General features: G+C 46.3%; 1 protein-coding gene across 13 annotated transcripts in view; it reads left to right on the top strand.

Annotated features, from left to right (window-relative positions):
* Window positions 1–21,084, top strand: part of CTNND2 (catenin delta 2) — a 3,400,942-nt gene that overhangs the window by 454,071 nt on the left and 2,925,787 nt on the right. For all 13 annotated transcript variants that reach the window (XM_077269511.1, XM_077269508.1, XM_077269506.1 and 10 more), the window contains exon 5: window positions 9,405–9,521. Coding sequence is in view for 11 of the 13 variants with exons in the window: in XM_077269508.1 (XP_077125623.1) it covers window positions 9,405–9,521 (117 nt within the window). In the remaining 2 variants the exon portion in view is untranslated. The remainder of the gene's footprint in view (window positions 1–9,404; window positions 9,522–21,084) is intronic.

Below are 21,084 nucleotides of genomic sequence, written 5' to 3'. Positions count from 1 at the left end.
AGCCATCCCACCCATCTCTTTAGCTGTTCACTAAAAACCCAGCCCTGTTAAAGTTAATTTAAGTCTCTCAGCATCTGTGACACTGGAGCATTAAATCAAACTGGATGACACATATCTCCCCTGTGATTACCTTACAATATTAAATATCTGTCTATATATCACACAATCTATCTATGTCTATCTCATAGCTATGAAACATCTATCTATGTGTATGTGCATCTATCCATCTATCTATGTCTATGTCATATGTATGGCTAAATAAAATATCTATCTATTTATTATACTATCTATGTATATCTATGTGATATTTATCCATCATCTACCTATAAATCATACATGGTATCTATTAATCATATTACCTATTAAATAGATTAATTTAAAACATTTTAGAAACAACATTCCTTGTTATCACTGTTACATAACAACTTTCCTTGAAGTGGTGTATTAATAACTTTCACTTTGACATGGGAGTGTTGCTTCACTCTGGAGAAAGCAACGTATAGCTGTCCATGTCCAAAGGCTGTTTAAGGTAAATAAAATATCCACTTGATGGAGGGTCTGTCCTTGGGGATTGTTAATAGTCATTGTGAATGCAGGTTTGACTGGAAACTGTTGTCTTCTTAATTTAAAGGGTAACCCAGTATCAGAATGACACAAATCTATGCGTGGAATAAATACAATGTCCCTTTCGGCTGATCACGTAATCACTTTAGCCTGTATGATGTTGGGGTGTAAAGCAGTGACAATAAGCTGAGTTCCATTGTAGAGACCTTTGTTGATATTGAGGTTTCGCAGTAACATGACAATGGTGCCAATTTTAAGTTGGAGCCGATGTGATGGCATTGCCGATGGCGTCAGAGAATTTAAAAATTCCACTGGGTACTGTTCACATTCATCATCGTCATTAGCATCTACAGAATCATCGCTTGTATATACAACGTACTCGCCACTCATTCTATCCATTATTTGAGAGTTGAGATGGTGTACATTCTCATTTTTTGTACAGAGTATTGCATGTGATGCTGCAGTGTTAAAATGGTCTTCATCATTGGCATTTATGGTAATGTTTTGTCCAAAGATGTCTGTCACTAAACAGCCAGTGCACAGCATGTCGGGAGGAATTTCTATGACTTCATCTCCAAGATTGTGTTCATTTGGCCTCTTTCACGCGTCATGATATTTACGGTACCGGAAAAACCGGTACCGGAGATATCCGTGTCCGTATGTCCGTGTGCTCAAGTGGCACATCAGTGTGGCACACGTGCGGCATCCGTGTGCCGCCTGTGTGCCGCCTGAGGACCACACGGACCGTGCAGGAGAGACAGCGCTACAGTAAGCGCTGTCCCCCCCGCATGTGGTGCTGAAGGCAGAATTCATCTCTTCTCCCCCAGCGTTCGTTGGAGAGAAGAGATGAAAGATCGTTTTGGTTTTTTTTCTTGGAAAAATAAATTTTGCATGTGCCCCCCGCCTCCCCCCTCAGTGCGCCGCCTGGCCCCTTGCCGCAGAAATACTCACCTAGCTCCCGCGATGTCTCCTCTGTCCTCTCCACGCTGGCAGCTTCTCCTGTGTGAGCGGTCACGTGGGACCGCTCATTACAGTCAGGGCATCACACTGACTGTGATGCCCAAACCCGACTAAGAGGGCCCTTTCGACTAGTAGGGCAAGGTGACTTGGGTACCCGGTCTCGGGTCCCCAGGTGTCTGACAGATGTTCAACCCCACAAGTTTGAACAGAGGGGGGGATATGTGATGCAGTGACCCCTGTAACAGGTTGGGGGCGCTGCATGGTCTCCCCAGTATACGCACGGAGGCATATTGAGGCCATTAGTATGCATGGATGTGGTAGTGAGACAGTGTCCGGCATTGTGGTTAATGGGAGGTATGTGTCACAGGGATGGATGCTCCCTGCGATGCAACCCGGAGTATCTTGTCTTTAGAGCACGTAAGCACTGAAGATGTCATTTAGTGCACCTGGGTCCGGGTTGCGGGTAGCTATGAGAGATGGGTGGGTCTGGCTACCCACATACCTCACCACTGGGTGAGGGTGCTCACTGTACCTCTTTTTCCTATTCGGCAGTGCGGGTGTTTTCAGGACCTGCAATGATGTCAGGATCACGTGACCAGCCCATGTGATCCATACCTCACCTGTGGGAGTGGTTACAGGTACATAATGTGACCAGAGTGTGGGTCACAGGTTCCTGTGTAGGGTCCCTGTGTAAGTTCCTGTGTTGGAAGACCTGGGAGGAGGCTTCCTGGAAAGCACATGCTGGCGTGGGAGGTCCTGGGAGGAGGACCGGATCCCTGAGCAGCGGACAGTGAAACTTGGGGAAGCTACCGTCCTCTGGGTGGATCTGGACTAACTAAGATATGCCGCAAAGGCAGGTTGGTGATTCCCGTGAGGCAGTTTTCCCAGTGGACTGACAAGGAGACAGCAGATGGAGCAGGAGCTCCCGTAAGGTACCTCCATAAACTGTTGGTGCTTGTATCATGAACTGTGTGGTAACCCACGGCAACTGGTCAGTGAGGTCCAGCGTGTTTAGTTACCACAGACTAAGGATCTGAAACTTAATATGATGTCCTGGTTCAGTGTGTGCAAATGGACTGCTCATGATGGTTTATGAGGCTTAATAAACCGCATGGACTGCTGTGTTTGAAAAAAAACCCGTGCCCGTGTGCTTGAATCCCGCGCCAAGCGAGTGTCCCCCAATACACTCAGTAAGAGCAATCTTACAATATATATATATATATATATATATATATATATATATATATATATATATTGAACTGTGATATACCGTGTTTGTCGTCATTCTGACCCACAAAAAACAAAATAGGCTGACAGCACTCACTGTTAGGTAGAGCACTCGTTCCACATCCAGGGAACCGTCCTGGATACAGCAGACCATAAAATGTATTGAACAGCGCTCAATCCAGGTGTAGAAAGTCTTTAAAAACGAACTTTATTCAAGCCATGGTTCAATGCGACGTTTCGACCATAACATGGTCTTTATCAAGTCTTGCTTGATAAAGACCATGTTATGGTCGAAACGTCGCATTGAACCATGGCTTGAATAAAGTTCGTTTTTAAAGACTTTCTACACCTGGATTGAGCGCTGTTCAATACATTTTATGGTCATTCTGACCCACGTCATCGGTCTCCATAGAACGTTAGCATAATCTTATTACAGTATACGCAAGCCTAAAAAAAAAATGGAGATCAATGGGTCAGATTCTATGGAGGCGCGGGTAAAAAAGCTGTGCTCATTTGTCAGTACTGCACGGGAAGCTTCAGGGAATTAAGACAAAGTTAGGGGCATTAGAGTCTCAAACTAATCATAATGCAAATGTGGCTGATACATCTATTTAGGCTCTAGCCACTCGCCTCTCAAATATGGAGACTACAGCCGTAGATGCGGTTCCAGTCCCAGTTTCATATCCAGCTCCGGGTCTGTTTTTTTCCCAAGCTCCCACCATTCAAGGTTTGGTGGAGAAAGAGAGAAGTTCCATGGGCTTCTGAATCAGTGTCAGTTATATTTTTCAGCACGTGCAGCTCAGTTCCCAACTGAACGGGACAAGGTGTTAACTATGATAATGTTGCTGACGAACAAAGCCTTAGCCTGGGCTAATCCTATGATTGAAACCAATGATGCATGTCTAAATTCTCTGACTTTATCACTGCAATGTGTCAGATGTTCGACGATACCTACCAAAACCTCACAGCAGAGGCTGCGTTACTTACACTTTGTCAAGGAAAGCGTCCTGTCATGGAATATGCTATGGAATTCCGGAGGTGGGTGCTGGACACTACACGGTTTGACTCGGCAAAATATACAGTGTTCAGGAGGGGTTTGTCTGCTACTATCAAGGATGAATTGGCTCGGGGTGAATCACGTACTAATCTGACTGACTTTATAAATCATTGTATCCGGATAGAAATTCGTCTCACCGAACGCCGGCAGGAGAAGTGGGCGGAGGCCAACCGTAATAACTCTATATTCCTCCCATCTTCCTCCAGGGAAACTCAAAACAGGTCGTCTTCTCCGGCAGTCTGAACATATGCAGGTTGATGTGGTTCGAAGGAGTACTATCAATGCACGCAAGGAACATCGCTTCAGAAAAAATTTATGTTTCTAGTGTGGAAAATCGGGTCACTACATCTCGGTCTGTCCGGGAAAAAATCGCAAGCTGCAGTAATCGAATGTGACTTTTCCGATGTGTCTTCTGTATGTTCAGTCAGTTTCTTGAACGAAAGTGATGTCAGACGAAAATCCAGACTTTCCTGATTGTAGTTCAGTAGCATTTTCACCTGTGGGTGGAGAAATAATTTCAATAAGTTTGCAACATCAATCTCAGGCGATGTCAGAAAAGACTCACTTTGTATTATTCTCATTAAGATCTGGGTGCAATCCTGTTGGGTTACTAGTACAGCCATGATTGATTCTGGGGCTAGCGGCAATTGCATGGACATTGCATTTGCTAAAAAACATGGTATCCACTCGCAGAAGAGACATTCTCTGGTGTTAATGGAGACCATAAATGGGTCTCCATTGGTACCGGGCCGGTAGACTTTCAAACAGTGCCTCTGAAGATTCGTATGGGAGCAGGTCATTCTGAAAGCCTGTTATTTTTGCTAATTTCCTCCTCTCACTTCCCTATAATTCTAGGGTTACCATGGTTACAGCGGCAAAATACCACTATCAATTGGAAGATGAAAGAATTGCAGTTTCCAAGTAAACAGACATCATCTGGAGAATTAACTTCAGTCAGGTCAGCAGTTACAGTGGAGTTAAAATTACCAATTGAATATCAAGATTTCACGGATGTACGCGATAAAAAAAATGCAGACAAATTGCCACCACACCGACCATATGATTGCCCTGTGGAACTACTCCCTGGTGCCGCGATTCCGTTTGGGAATATTTATCTCTTGTCTGGACCTGAATTAATAGCCCTTAAAGAGTATATTGATGAGAACTTAGAGAATGGATTTATATGACCATCTTCCTCCCCAGCAGGTGCCCCAATCTTCTTTGCCAAAAAGAGGGATGGCTCTCTTCAACCGTGTATTGATTACCGTGAACTTAACAAGGTTACAATTAGGAACTCTTATCCACTTCCACTAATTCCCGAATTACTCGAGAGGGTGAGACACGCCAAGATCTTCACAAAATGAGATCTCCGTGGTGCTTACAATTTAGTACATATTCGCCCCGGGGACGAATGGAAAACAGCTTTCTGGTCACGTTATGGACATTTTGAGTATCTCGTTATGTCTTTTGGTCTGCTCAATGCACCGGCTACATTCCAACATCTGGCACACAATATTTTTAGGGATATACTCGATATTTTTGTTGTGATTTGTTTGGATGATATTTTAATTTTTTCCAGTAATATCGAGGATCACAAGCGGCACGTGAGAATGGTTCTGGATCATTTACGGCAAAATCATTTATATATCAAACTGGAGAAATGTGAGTTTCACAAAACGGAAACACAATTTGTGGGCTATATTATTTCTCCCCAGGGTCTCAGTATGGATGCGAGCAAGACACAATCTATTCACGAGTGGCCAGTTCCCAGGTCTGTGAAGGATGTTCAATGATTCATTGGATTCGCCAATTTTTACAGGCGGTCCATTTAAAACTTTTCCGAGATCATTGCACCCATTACTCAATTGACTTGGAAGAAGACGCCCTTTGTTTGGTCACCACAGGCACAACTAGCATTCTCCAAATTGAAGGCTAAATTTACTTCGGCCTCTATTCTTGCGCATCCGGACCCGGATCGGACCTTCATAGTGGAAGTGGACGCCTCAGACTGTGCTATAGGGGCCATACTCTCGCAAAGAAGAGGTGAGAAAGATCTTCTACACCCTTGTGCTTTTCTCTCCCAAAAGTTGACACCTGCAGAAAAGAATTACGACGTTGGGAATAAAGAGTTGTTGGCGATTATAATCGCATTTAAAGAATGGAGGCATCTGCTACAAAGGGCATTTCAACATACTGTTGTGCTCATGGATCACCGAAATCTTGAATTCATGAGGTTAGCAAGGTGTCTAAAACCTAGACAAGCTCGGTGGAATCTGTTTCTTAATCAATTTGATTTTATTATCTCCTATAGACCAGGCTCTCGCACTGGGAAGGCCAACGCTCTGTCCAGGATTCATTCGGACTTTGTCTTCAAGGACCATACTATCAGAACAAAACTTTTTAAGTGTGCTGCATAAGCAAGACTTATTAAAAGATATTAAGGAAGCCTACGCCACAGATTCGCTTCTGATTCAACCTTCTATTCAGGTAAATTTAACCTTGAAAAACGGCCTTTGGCTTCAGAGACAACATCGGTATGTCCCGGAAATAAAGAAATTAAGAATATTGAAACTAATGCATGACTCTAAGATCGCTGGTCATAGAGGAATTCAGAAAACTCTGAAACATGCGACTATACGTGTCATCATGTGAGGTATGTGTCAGATCAAAAGTTCCTCGCTCCTCACCTACTGGACTATTGCAACCTCTTCCTATCCCATCTAGTCCCTGGGGGTCTATCTCAATGGACTTTATCGTAGAGTTGCCTACATCCCAAGGGAAGAACACGATTCTAGTAGTAGTTAACCGTTTAACTAAAGCTGCTCATTTTATTCCCTGTACTGGGTTACCGACGGCCAAACAGACTGCGGACCTTATCGTACATATTTTTCGATTGCATGGAGTCCCAGATGAAGTAATATCTGATCGAGGGGTCCAATTTACTTCAAAATTTTGGCAAAATTTTTGTGCTGCTCTGGGCATCAAGGTAAATTTGTCATCTGCTTTCCATCCGCAGACTAACGGCCAAACTGAACGGACTAATCAGAGTTTGGAGCAGTATCTGCTATGTGTGTCACTTACAAGATGATTGGGTGAGTTTGCTCCTACTGGCTGAATTCATGTATAATAACTCAGAGTGCATCCACCAAAATGTCTCCATTCTTTGCTAATAAGGGATATCATCCCAGCATTCTTCCTCAACTTCCGATAGACATGTCTGTACCTGCGGTAACCGACCACATTTCGTCTCTTCAGCAGAATCTGGAAGTTCTGAAGCAGACGCTGGCCAGAGCACAAGAAAGATACAAGAAGCAGACAGATTTCGTAAGTCAGTACCCACATTCAAGGTAGGAGATATGGTCTGGCTCGCAACAAAGAACTTGAAACTCAGAGTTCCAACATATAAACTGGGGCACAAATATGTTGGTCCATACAAGATCAGTAGCATAGTGAGTCCTGTAGCCTGCCAACTCAAGTTGCCTAATTCTTTAAACATACATCCTGTTTTTCATGTTTCCCTGCTTAAACCGGTAGTGGCAAATCCTTGCTCTGGGCGCACATCTGCTGTTCCTGATCCAATTCTCATCGATGGACAGGAGGAATTAATCATGGAGAAGATCATCGATTATCGGATTCATAGGGGACGACTCCAGTATCTGGTAAAATGGCAAGGGGACTCATCTGATGAGAATTCCTGGGAACCTCTGGAAATATTCACGCTTCTCGTTTGATCAGACAATTCCACAGCAAACACCCCAATAAACCAGATATAAGAACGTCCAGAGGGTAATGTAAGGACTGGACTGCGTACCTGTTTTTGTCTGTTCTTGCCCTTAGTTCTGTTGGATTCTGCCCTTACCCAAAATGGAGTGGCTGGCTTCATGGGAGTCATCTTGTTTCCTGTCTGATACTCCTTGTTTCCTGTCTGCTGCATATACTGTATAAAGGAACTCTGCACACTATACCTTGCTCACGTATCTTGTACCTTAGGGTGTGCACATATTTTAAGCTGAGTTCAGACAGCCGTATTTCACTGTCCATGTAAGAACCACAATGCCCAGACTGGCTGAGGGTTTCCTGCGTGATGCATGCTTACAACCTGATATATGCCTAAGAGGCTGTAAGTTCAAGACAGTAAAGCCTCTGAATGAAAATCATGAAATACATTCATCTGGACCTAGCCTTATCCCGGGGTCACTTTTGCGAGTGTAATGCGAGAAACTCGCACGAGTCTCTCGCATCAATACCTGATGCTTCCGCTGGCATTCGGGACTGGAGTGTGTGGCTGCATAGAAATACATGCAGCAGCACGCTCCGGTCCGAGTGTTGGTGGCAGCTCCAGGTACTGATGCGAGAGACTCGCGAAAATTTCTCACATCATACTTGCAAGTGTGACCCTGGCCTTAGTCAAATAATAAATATACAGACACAACTAAAAAGTGCATCAAAACCCAGATTTTCAGGCAATGGGGATATTTATCTATTCTGACAGGGCTACAAGATTTATCTCAGTGGTTCAATCAGTTTGATAAATCTGTAAGTCTACAAAACCTATTAATTGGCATATTCTGTACTTGAAATTTGCAAAAAAAAAGTTTGGTGCATATTTTTTGCATATCTTGTCACATATTAGATCACACCCCTTTCCAGACCAGGCACTGAAAGTGTCCAAAGCCCCTAATAAATAAGGCGCTAGTCATTATCTTGGCGCATTTAGCTTTAAATATTTTCCTCTTTGTCAGTTATTTTAATTCTGTGACAATAAAAGTACCACATACGGTATGCATGCTAAAACTCAGTTGCCCCACTTCCTGCCTTCCTGAAAATAGTGAGGGAATCAATGAGTTCTGCCATATTTACCTGTGGAATTTTAGCCCAATCAGCATGCAAGCTCTATGAAGACTCCTTCTGTGTCCGTGGACAAGTGTAGTAGATAGAAAAATAATAAGTCCAATGAAAAACAATATAAGATTTGAAAACGTTTTTTTTGCCAAAAAACTGTTGAAAACTGCTTGACAGATCAACTCTTATGTGTGAAAATCAGGGTATCTATTTACTTACGTATTATCTCCCTCTGCTACAGTTTGTTGTAAGAAAGCAAACTTTGCTTTACTCACCATCACCAGGTCCTGAGTCTCCCACTACTTTCCTGGTGTCTGTATTTGTCAGCACTCAGTGCTGACATGACTTTGGCAGCTCTTCAGCCAATAATTGAGTTCAGCAGCTCTGTTCACATTGATGGCACATGCCGCTAAGTTCAGTTATTTGCTGCAATGCTGAAAATGTGACTAATGCTTTGCAGACAATAACAGACAATGGGAGCTTCACCTGAGACTCAGAGGTGGGCTGAGGTAAGATGTGTAAAGCGATGTTTTTGCACTTTTTTTTTTTTAAGACAAACTGCAGCCAAGGAAAAGGGATTTCCAAAATTGGAAACCCCCTTTAATTTTTTGTAATATTTTGAAAACAAAGAACTGACTATTAGCGCACATCTGTAGTGACAGCAGACTATTGTATGTTTATGAAACGAAAAGTGTTTTGTAAATGCATAAGTAGAGGGAGAGAGTTGTTTTTTATTATTGTTTTTTTTTTACAGAAGGTCAAAAAGATATAGAGGATGAACTATCAACTGGCCTAGAACTGGTAGATTCATGTATTAGATCCTTACAAGAGTCTGGCATTCTTGAATCACAAGATTTTACATCCAGTGAAAGTAAGTAGATATTTTCACTAGTATATTTTTTTATTTTTATGACTTTTTATTGTATCAATAATTTGTATCATAATACAGTACTTTTACATTATTATAATGTTGGCAAGGACTGCAAGAAGTGTAAAACATAGCAATCCTTTCCCATAATAATTGGGCTGTATTATCAACATAACACACAACCTTACCAGGTGTACCTTTGAAGGAAAATACCAGTAAACAGAAATGTTAAGTGGGTTGGCCACAGCTTTTATTTAACCAAAATACACATTACTTAAATTGCAAAAAATCATTCATTTTCCATGCCTATTTTTATGCCTTTACAAGAAAAACTCATCAGGCATGGACGAGAACCCCCGTGCTGTGACAACTAACAAAACCATAAATCTTGCTATAAACATTAATTTAACACAGAAAAAATAATGGCGGGTGGGTGGCAGACCTGGCTATCAGGCATTTGGGGGAATTGCGGGGGAAGGTCCAGAAGAAGATTGGGGAGGCTCAGGGCAAGTATAATTTTTTTGCTGTCAAAAAATGATCTGTGGGGGCTGTATTACATGTTGGGGATAAGGTATGGTTGTCTACCAGGAATATAAGACTAAGGGCTTGTTCACACTTTGCGGAATTTGCTGCGGATTTTTCCGCAGCGGATTTGCAAAAACCGCAGTGCAAAACCGCGGTGCTTTTCACTGCGGTTTTTTGTGCGGTTTCTACTGCGGATTCCACTGCGGTTTTCCAAATGCACTTTCCTATTGGTGCAGGTTGAAAACCGTTGCGGAATCCGCAGAAAGAATAGACATGCTACTTCTTTTTTTCCGCAGAAAAGCCGCGCGGATTTTCCAGAGGAAAAAAGCAAAGTGGGCACAGCGGTTTTTGTTTTCCATATGGTAACATTGTACTGTACCCTGCATGGAAAACTGCTGCGGATCCGCAGAGGCAAATCCGCTGCGGATCCGCGGCAAAAACCGCAAAGTGTGAACATAGCCTTAAGGTTCCTTCTGCCAAGTTGGGGCCTAAGTTCATTGGCCCTTATGAGATAATGGAAGTAGTCAATCCTGTGGCTTTCTGTCTGCACCTTCCACCGTCTCTACGGATCCCTAATGTGTTTCATAAAGCTCTTTTAAAACCGCTGGGGTCTTCCCTGGAAGAGTCTTCATCTTTCACCGCCTCTTGTCTCGGTGGATGGTCAGATTGAGTATGAGGTGGAATGATGTAAGAATCAGGCTGCACTCAGATGTCGTCCGAGTGCAGTCCTGTAACTACTACTGCTGTGACTAGTGTGACAAAGAAGGAGACGTAAAGGAACGAAGGGGTGGACCCACTGGACCGTGACAACGATCCTCCCACGGGCGAGCTGACCAGATGGAACTGCCCCCTATACAGGGAGCGTTAGGGGCAGGCCCGTGAGAGACTATCGCCACAGCAGCTGGAAGACAGGGTGATGAAGTGGTACAACAAAGAAGCACGAATCCGGAAGATAACTGAGGACAGGCTGGAGAGTGAAGCAGGGACGTTGCTGTGAAAGCAGACAAGCAAGCAGCACTACGTGGAGGTAGACTGGATGAGGAACTAGGACAGGACCTAGGGAAATGAGTAAGAAGCACAAGGTCAGGTAAATGAGACGCAGGACAATAGTGCGGCCAAGGTCAGTTGCAAGTACAAATGATCACAAGGCAAGGTTTGGAGGAAGAGGCGGACTAATAAGGCCAGTGCTGTGAGCACTTCCGGGTTGGAGTCCTCCAGGGAAAAGAGAGGTAAAGATAGAGCGGCAGGGAGACTCTCAGAGACGTACGCGCACAGCGCTGAACCAAGCGTGCGCGCGCAGCCGGCGAGAAGCAGAGTCCGGGCGCGCACGCAAATGAGAGGACGCCGGACGGGAACCTGCAGCAAAGGAGGTGCGCCGAGGCGCCGAAGACAGGTGAGCGCAAGAGGGAGCAGGTGGAAGCAAAGATGTAACAGTACCCCCTTCTTTACGCCCCCCTTGTTTTAAGCTAGAAAGAAACCTAGCCAAAATTCGAGGAGCCTGGATGTTCTCCCGAGGCTCCCAGGACCTCTCCTCAGGACCGAAACCCTTCCAATCCACCAAAAACATAGTTCTACCCCTAAGTTTTTTCATAGCGAGAATATCTTTTACCTCAAAGACATCATCAGCAGGGGCAGGCGAAGGAGAATAAGGAGCTGGAGCATGGTACCGATTAAAGACCACTGGTTTTAGATGATACACATGAAATGAATTGGGAATTTGAAGAGAGGAGGGTAACCTAAGCTTGTAAGAGACTTCATTAATGCGAGTCAAAACCTAAAAAGGGCTAATATAACGGGGACCCAGCTTACAAGAAGGAACTTTAAGGGCACGTGCACACTTTGCGGCATCCTCTTAGGGTTCTCCCGCAGTGGAATTGATAAATCTGCAGGGCAAAACCGCTGCGGTTATCCCTGCAGATTTATTGCGGTTTGTTTTGCGGTTTCCGCTGCGGGTTTACTCCTATACTATTGATGCTGCATATGGAGCAATATGCAGCATCAATAGTAATGGTAAAAATAATAAAAATTGGTTATACTCACCCTCTGATGTCCCGATCTCCTGGGCGCTGCACGCGGCGGTCCGGTTCCAAAGATGCTGTGCCGAGAAGGACCTTCGTGACGTCACGGTCATGTGACCGCGATGTCATGGTCATGTGACCGCGACGTCATCTCAGGCCCTGCTCGCACAGCAACTGAGACAGGACGGCCGCGTGCAGCGCTGAGAGGTGAGTATATCATTATTTTTTATTTTAATTCTTTTTTTTTACACACAAATATGGTTCCCAGGGCCTGAAGGAGAGTCTCCTCTCCTCCACCCCAGGTACCATCTGCACATTATCCGCTTACTTCCCGCATCGTGGGCACCGCCCCATGCGGGAAGTAAGTGGTTCAATGCATTCCTATGTGTGCAGAATCGCAGCGATTCTGCACAAAGAAGTGACATGCTGCGGGTTGTAAACCGCTGCGTTTCTGCGTGGTTTTTTCCGCAGCATGTGCACAGCGGTTTGCGGTTTCCATAGGGTTTACATGTAAATGTAAACGCAATGGAAACTGCTGCGGACCCGCAGCATCAAAATCGCCGTGGATCCGCGGTAAAACCCGCAAAGTGTGAACATGGCCTAAGACGGATAAATTTAAAAGATAACCAGACCTTATCACCTGGTTGATATAGAGGAGGATCCAGACGCCTCTTCTCTGCATGTCTCTTCATTCTATCCTGTGCTAATTCAAGAGTGGACTTGGTCTCCTGCCAGACCCTGGAGAACTCTCTAGACAATAGATCAGCCGCCGGTACAGTAGAGACAGGAGGAACCGGTAGAGGAAGACCTGGATGCTGACCATAGACAATAAAAAATGGTGACTTGGAAGAAGCTTCGCTGGTATGATTGTTGTAAGCAAATTCTGCCCACGGTAGTAGATCTGACCAGTTGCTCTGATGAGCATTGGAGAAATGACGAAGATAAGTCACCAAAATCTGATTCGTGCGCTCCACTTGACCATTAGTCTGCGGATGGTAGGCCGAAGAAAAATCAAGTGAGATGTTCATAGACTTACAGAGAGCTCTCCAGAAGCGGGCGGTGAATTGGACTCCCCTGTCAGAAACAATATGTTGTGGTAATCCATGAATACGAAAAATATGGTGAACGAAAATCTTTGCCAACTTAGGAGCCGAAGGTAGGCCTGGAAGAGCGATGAAGTGAGCCATCTTAGAGAAACGATCCACAACCACAAGGATAATGGTGCAAGCAGAGGAACTGGGTAGGTCAGTAACAAAATCCATTGCGATGTGTTGCCACGGATTGGAAGGAATCGGAAGAGGACGAAGACGACCAGTAGGTAATTGCCTAGGAACTTTATTCTTGGCACAAGATGGACACGAGGCTACGAAGTATTGGACATCCTGAGGAAGAGACGGCCACCAGTAATAGCGGGACACCAGGATGAGAGTCTTTTTGAGACCGGCGTGACCTGCCAACTTGGAGGTATGGCCCCATAGTAAGACTCGTCGCCTGTTCTTCATAGACACAAAAGTCTTACCCGGAGGCAGCGAGGTAAGACCAACTGGAGCGACAGTGATGACCTTAGAGGGGTTGATGATATGCGTGGCCTCCTCCTCGATATCTTCCGACAAGAAGGACCTAGACAATGCGTCAGCCTTGAGATTTTTTTTACCGGGCTGAAAACGAAGCTCAAAGTCAAAATGGGCAAAAAACAGAGCCCACCTGGCCTGTCTAGGATTTAGTCTGTGCGCAGAACGAATGTACGCCATGTTCTTATGATCCATATAGATCACAAAGGGATGCACGGCTCCTTACAAAAGATACCTCCACTCCTCCAGTGCCAATTTGATGGCCAAAAGTTCTCTGTCTCCAATGGAGTAGTTCCTCTCGGCTGAGGAGAAGGTCTTGGAAAAAAAAACACAAGGAGCAAGGCGACCGGTAGAAGACTTCTGAGAAAGAACTGCTCCGACCTCTGTGGCGGAGGCATCGACTTCGAGAATAAAAGGTTTATTAGCTTCTGGACGTTGAAGAATAGGAGCTGAGGCAAAAGCTTGCTTGAGAGATAAGAAAGCCTTCTCGGCGTCAGTTGACCAGTGGTGTGGATTAGCCCCTTTTCTTATTAGAGCAGAGATAGAAGTGGACAAAGTGGAAAAGTGAGGAATAAACTGCCGGTAATAATTCGCGAATCCCAGAAATCGCTGAATTGCCTTGACTCCGAGCGGATGCGGCCAATTGAGCACGGCAGAAACTTTTCCCTTATCCATGCGCAAACCGGAATCGGAGACAATGAAACCCAGGAACGGAAGAGACGACTGCTCAAAATCGCACTTTTCAAGTTTGGCATACAGGCAATTCTCCCTAAGACGCTGAAGTACAAGACGAACATGGTTTCTATGTGAAGACAGATCGGGAGAGTACACAAGAATATCGTCAAGGTAAACCACAACGCAGGTATACAGAAGATCCCGAAAGATGTCATTCACAAACTCCTGGAAGACAGCGGGCGCATTGCACAAACCAAATGGCATAACCAAGTACTCGTAGTGACCGTCTCTGGTGTTGAAGGCAGTTTTCCATTCGTCTCCTGAGCGGATACGGATTAAGTTGTATGCTCCTCGGAGATCCAGTTTAGAGAATATTCGAGCACCACGCAGACGATCAAAGAGTTCAGGTATGAGAGGAAGTGGGTACTTGTTCTTGATTGTGATGTTATTGAGACCCCGGTAATCAATGCAGGGACGAAGGGAACCATCCTTCTTCTTGACAAAGAAGAAACCTGCTCCTGCTGGTGAAGAGGATCTCTGAATAAAACCCCTGGCCAGGTTCTCTTGTACGTACTCAGACATGGCTTGAGTCTCGGACGGAGATAGAAGATAGATGCGACCTCTGGGAGGAGAAGAACCTGGAATGAGATCAATTGAACAATCATATGGTCGATGCGGTGGTAAAGTCTCTGCCTCTTTCTTGTCGAAAACATCCGAAAAAGAGCAATAAGCCGAAGGTAGATTTGCAGATTCAGGAGTAGACCGCGAGGACCTAGCGGGCAGAATGGGAAGCAGACACTTATTCTGACAAGAATGTCCCCAACGTAGAACGTCACCAGTGCGCCAGTCCAAGGTGGGTTCGTGACTTCTTGACCAAGGAAGTCCCAAAAGGAAAGTGTGAGACAACAAAGGCAAAACGTAGAAAGCCAATCTCTCTCGGTGTAAAGCTCCAATTTGAAGTTCCAGTTCTTCGGTAACGAGGTTGATGGTCTCCCGCAAAGGCTGAACGTCCACTGAAGCTACTTGCCAAGGAGTCTCCAAGGGTCTGACAGGTATCCCAAGTTTCTCTACAGCCTCAAGTTGTACAAAATTCCCTGCTGCTCCCGAATCAATGTACGCCTCCAGAGAAAAACGACTGGAACCCAAATGCAATAAAACAGAAAGAGTCAAAGGGGGAGAGGATTCATGGTTACCTAGGAAGACCTCTCTTACCTGTCCTAGGCGGAGGCGTTTCCCGGCTTCTGAGGACAAGAATGCAGGAGATGAGAGGCGCTGCCGCAATAGAAGCAAAGGCCCTGTGCGAGTCTCTCCTTGCGGCGAAGTTCCGCGGGCTTGAGACGATTTACCTGCATAGGCTCAGGAGAGGAAGAAGAAGGTACAGAAGTGGGTTGGGAGTAAGAAGAACCTCGAACAGCAGAGGACAATCGCGGAGGTCTTCTCTCTCTGGTGACCTCGCGGGAACGCTCTTGGAAGCGTAAATCTATGCGAGTAGCCAAGGAAATCAGGTCTTCTAATAAAGTGGGAGTATCTCGTCCTGCCAACTCATCTTTTATACGAGGAGACAGTCCTCGCCAAAAAGCCCCCACCAAAGCTTCATTGTTCCAACCCAAATCTGAGGAGAGCGTGCGGAACCGAATGGCATATTGACCTACAGTACTAGTACCCTGGTGAAGGTTGAAGAGGGATTCAGTCGTAGAAACTAGACGCCCGGGTTCATCGAATACCTCACGAAAGATATCCAGGAATGGAGTGAGTTGAGAGACTAGAGGGTCGTCACGTTCCCAGAGGGGATTAACCCAAGCCAATGCCTCACCTTCCAAATGGGAGACCACAAAGGCCACCTTAGCACGGTCAGTAGGGTATAGTAGTGGTGAGAGTTCAAAATGTAGTTGGCACTGGTTGAGAAACCCACGGCACAACTCAGGATCCCCACTATACCGCGGAGGTCTGGCCAAACGGGGTGAGGAATGCAAAGGAGGGGCTTGGACGGGAGCGAAGGCAGAGGTCTGGAGAGAGAGAAGCCGGTTATCCACCGAGGCTATGAAATTCAAAATATGAGACTGAGTGTCTCGTTGCTGGGCAAGCTCCTGCTGGAGAGCAGCCAACTGGGAAGCGTTACCAGGATCGGTGGTCTGTAAGGACGAGAGACGGGACTCCATATTCTTAAGAAAGGACATAATCCTGATCTGATTTTCTCGTAGCACCTTTTGGGTAGCGGAAACACCAGCGGGGTCCATGGCCTTGTGATACTGTAAGAATCAGGCTGCACTCAGATGTCGTCCGTGTGCAGTCCTGTAACTACTACTGCTGTGACTAGTGTGACAAAGACGGAGATGTAAAGGAACGAAGGGGTGGACCCACTGGACCGTGACAACGATCCTCCCACGGGCGAGCTGACCAGATGGAACCGCCCCCTATACAGGGAGCATTAGAAGCAGGCCCGTGAGAGACTATCACCACAGCAGCTGGAAGACAGGGTGATGAAGTGGTACAACAAAGAAGCACGAATCCGGAAGATAACTGAGGACAGGCTGGAGAGTGAAGCAGGGACGGTGCTGTGAAAGCGGACAAGCAAGCAGGACTATGTGGAGGTAGACTGGATGAGGAACTAGGACAGGACCTAGGGAAATGAGTAAGAAGCACAAGGTCAGGCAAATGAGACGCAGGACAATAGTGCGGCCAAGGTCAGTTGCAAGTACAAATGATCACAAGGCAAGGTTTGGAGGAAGAGGCGGACCAATAAGGCCAGTGCTGTGAGCACTTCCGGGTTGGAGTCCTCCAGGGAAAAGAGAGGTAAAGATAAAGCGGCAGGGAGACTCTCAGAGACGTACGCGCACAGCGCTGAACCGAGCGTGCGCGCGCAGCCGGCGAGAAGCAGAGTCCGGGCGCGCACGCAAATGAGAGGACGCCGGATGGAAACCTGCGGCAATGGAGGCACGCCGAGGCGCCGAAGACAGGTGAGTGCAAGAGGGAGCAGGTGGAAGCGAAGATGTAACAAATGAATTATAGATTCCCATATGGTTCACCGTTCACTCTAGTATCTGGTTCATTGGAGAGGTTATGGTCTTGAGGACTGGTCATGGGTTCCGGTGCGATCGGTTCATGTTGATCGATTGGTTCGGGCTTTTCATGCCCGGTACCCTGGAAAACCTGGGGGTCTGGTAGCTCCCCACTGAGAGGAGGGTACTATCATGAGCAAGGTCAGGGTTTGCCTGCTGCTTTTCATTCCCCGGCCTGGTCATGTAGGGGTTAACATTTTCTGCGTCTCTCTGGGATGAGGGTGGCTATTTTTTGGCGCTGTGGTCGTTAGCTCTTGTCAGTGATAGTCTATGCTTTCGGCTTGAGCTGCTGACCCTGTGCGCCCAGTGCATGTCCTTTGCCTTCTGACTTCCCATCTTAGTGTTATCCTCTCCCGGTCCCCTGTTTATTGTGTTTCCGTGTGCCTGTTTCCCCACCGTGTATTTCCCGGTTCGTACTCTAATCTGCCTGTACTCCATGTCTGTTTCCTCTGGTCCTACCTGGCTCCGACCCTTGTGCTTGTATTTGACTACGTCTCACCCCGTTCTGATACTGCGTTCCCGACCGGCTTTTGACCTTTGGCTTTTCTCTGACTCTGCACTCTTCTCTCCCCTTATAAGACACCTCTCCATTACTAATCCTATAGTTATATGTTAAATAAAGACACAGCCAGAATAAAATCCTTTATTTAAAAAAATTACACAGACTCTTTAATATTCAAAATTAAACTATACTTACTGCAACACCTTATCCCTGACGCTCTCGATCTCTTGTAATAAAAATAAAATTAAAAAACAACACTATACCATACCTGTCTGTCCTTGTGTCCCACTCCATAATCCATGTCTGGGGGCTAAATGGCATTCAACCTGGATGGTGCCAAGATGCGACCGTCTCAGCTGAAAACCACTGTTGAGTCAGGTACAACAATATCACCAAAAAACTTTGACAAGCATCCAGGGGCACGGAGCGGTGTTGGAAGAAAACACACCTGCCAGACGACTTCACCACTTTCAAACAAACTACACTTGCCTTCAAATTAGCCCTCACCTCTGCTAAACAGACCTATTTAACAAACCTTGTATCTTCATTATCCTACAACCCAAAACAACTGTTTAGCCAATTCATCTCTCTCCTCCACCCACCACTGCCTCCTCCAACTCCCCCAATCTCTGCCGAGGACTTTGCCACCTACTTCAAAAATAAGATTGACCAAACAAGGCAAACCTTTACTGTTCCACCACCCCAACCACTCCATATACCAGACCTACCTTTCCCTAATAACTTCCCTCTCAAACATCACTGAAGGAGAGCTTACTCACCTCCTTTCCAAATTACACCTCACCACCTGTGCACTTGACCCCATCCCTTCCCATCTGCTCTCCAACCTCACTAACCCTCTCATTCCAGCCCTATCCCATCGCTTCAACCTATCACTATCTTCTAGTACCTTCCCCTCTGCCTTCAAACATGCCACTATCACACCCATCCTCAAATAACCTTACCTTGACCCAACTGCTATGTCCAGCTACCGCCCCATATCACTGCTCCCATTTGCTTCCAGACTCCTTGAGCAGCATGTCCATGCTCAACTTTCCTCCCACCTCTCATCTAACTCTCTCCTTGACAACCTCCAATCTTGCTTCTGCCCCCACCACTTCACCGAAACTGCCCTGGCCAAAATTACTAATGACTTACTCACAGCCAAAGCTAGCAGACAGTTCTCCATCCTCCTCCGTCTCGACCTGTTCTCTGCCTTCGACACAGTCGACCACTGCCTACTGCTACAGATTATTTGGCATCAAAGACCTTACCCTGTCCTGGATTGCCTCATACCTATCCGACTGCACATTTAGCGTTTCCCACTCCCACACTTCCTCCTCATCCCGCTTTGTCTCTGTTGGAGTCCCTGAAGGCTCTGTCCTATGGCCCCTACTCTTTTTCATCTATACCCTTGGCCTAGGACAACTCATAAAGTCCCATGGCTTCCGGTAATACCTGTATGCGGATGACACTCAGATCTACCTCTCTGGCCCAGATGTCACCTCTCTGCTGTCCAGAATCCCAGAGTGTCTATCAGCCATATCCTCCTTCTTCACCTCTCGCTTCCTAAAACTCAATGTAGACAAAACTGAACTCATCACCTTTCCTCCATCTCGCGTTTCTCCTCTACCTAACTTATCTATTATGGTAAACGGCTTCACACTCTCTACCGCACCTGAAATCCGCTTCATCGGAGTAACTCTCGACTCCGCCCTGTCCTTGAAACCGCACATCCAAACTCTTGCCACCTCCTCTCGCCTCCAGCTCAACATTTTTTTCCAGAATCCATCCCTTCCTCAGCTCTCAATCTACTAATAATCATTGTGCATGCCCTCATCATCTCCCGCCTTGATAACTGCAACATCCTCCTCTGTGGCCTCCCCGCTAACTCTCTTGCACCACTCCAGTCTGTACTCACAGTGCTGCCCAACTAATCCACCTATCTCTTTGCTACTCCCCTGTTTCTCCCCTCTGCAAATCCCTCCATTGGCTCCCAATTCCCCAATGAATCCAGTTCAAACTACTAACACTGACCTACAAAGCCATCCACAACCTGTCCCCTCCCTATATCTCTGAACTAATCTCCCAATATCTTCCCTCATGCAATCTTCAATCCTTTCAAGACCTCCTACTCTCCTCCACATTTATACGTTCCTCACACAGCCACCTCCAAGAATCGTCCCGAATATCCCCCACCCTCTGGAATTCCATGGCTCACCACGTCCGATTATCCACCACCCTCAGATCCTTCAGACGGAACCTGAAAACCCATCTCTTCAGGAATGCTTGCAGCCTGCAATAACCATTCTGCAGCCTCACCCCCACCCGAGCTGCCGCCTCTTCCCCATTATCCCGTAGAATGTAAGTCCGCAAGGACAGGCTCCTCTCCCCTCTATACCAATCTTTCATCGTAAATTTGTTTACTGTAAACGATATCTATAACTTTGTATGTAACTGAGTCGCCCATCAGGGCCTTGGGGTACCCGGTATCGGGTCCGGTGTTCAGAGGGGGATGTCACATGGTGGCGACCCGGTCTGTGGCTCTTGGCGCCCATGTTAAAGGGGAAAGTCTTTAAAGGGATTTGGTGAATAGAGTTTATGTTTGTGATGCCACCTGTGGTATTCGGTCAGTGGGTACCGACGCTGCTTTAAGGGGTCCTCTGGGGTGATGTTATGGCAGCTAAATGGTATAACTTCCCACAGGTGAAGTGTATCCCCAGGGCTCCCGGTGTGTAGATGGAAGATAGTGAATGGCACAGTAAAGAATGAGGACACAGGTTTTCAGTCTCTTTACCTGGTTTACTGAAGACTTCAGGCAGCCACAGTCCAGGGTACCAGATCACAGGGCAGGCAAGGTCCGGCTGGCTTGGAAGCGAATCCAGAGTCCCCTTTACCAAGTGGTAGTTAAAAGCCTTCCTCAAAGCACGGTGGTGTTGTAGTCCCTTACTGCCTATGGCTTCACATAAGGTCCTCACAGTTCTTCTCTCTGTCCCCCATATAGGATAGTACATAACCCATATCACTTGTGACTTGAGCCTTTTTACAGGGACTCTAGCACGCCCCGGGCTCCTTAGGTGTCACCGTGTCTCCTGGGTGTTAAGGCACACAGGTAACTTGCAGTCATAAGTCGTAGAGTTCTTACAACCTCGGTGGTCCGGCTACCGGTTGTCTGCGCCTCAGAGGGAGGCAGCCTGCTCGTAGCTGGTCTCCCCGATA

Source organism: Ranitomeya variabilis, chromosome 6 (genome assembly GCF_051348905.1).
Source record: "Ranitomeya variabilis isolate aRanVar5 chromosome 6, aRanVar5.hap1, whole genome shotgun sequence".
Taxonomy (NCBI): domain Eukaryota; kingdom Metazoa; phylum Chordata; class Amphibia; order Anura; family Dendrobatidae; genus Ranitomeya; species Ranitomeya variabilis.
Note: the sequence above shows the minus strand (reverse complement) of the source record. Positions and strands in the feature narration are given on the sequence as shown.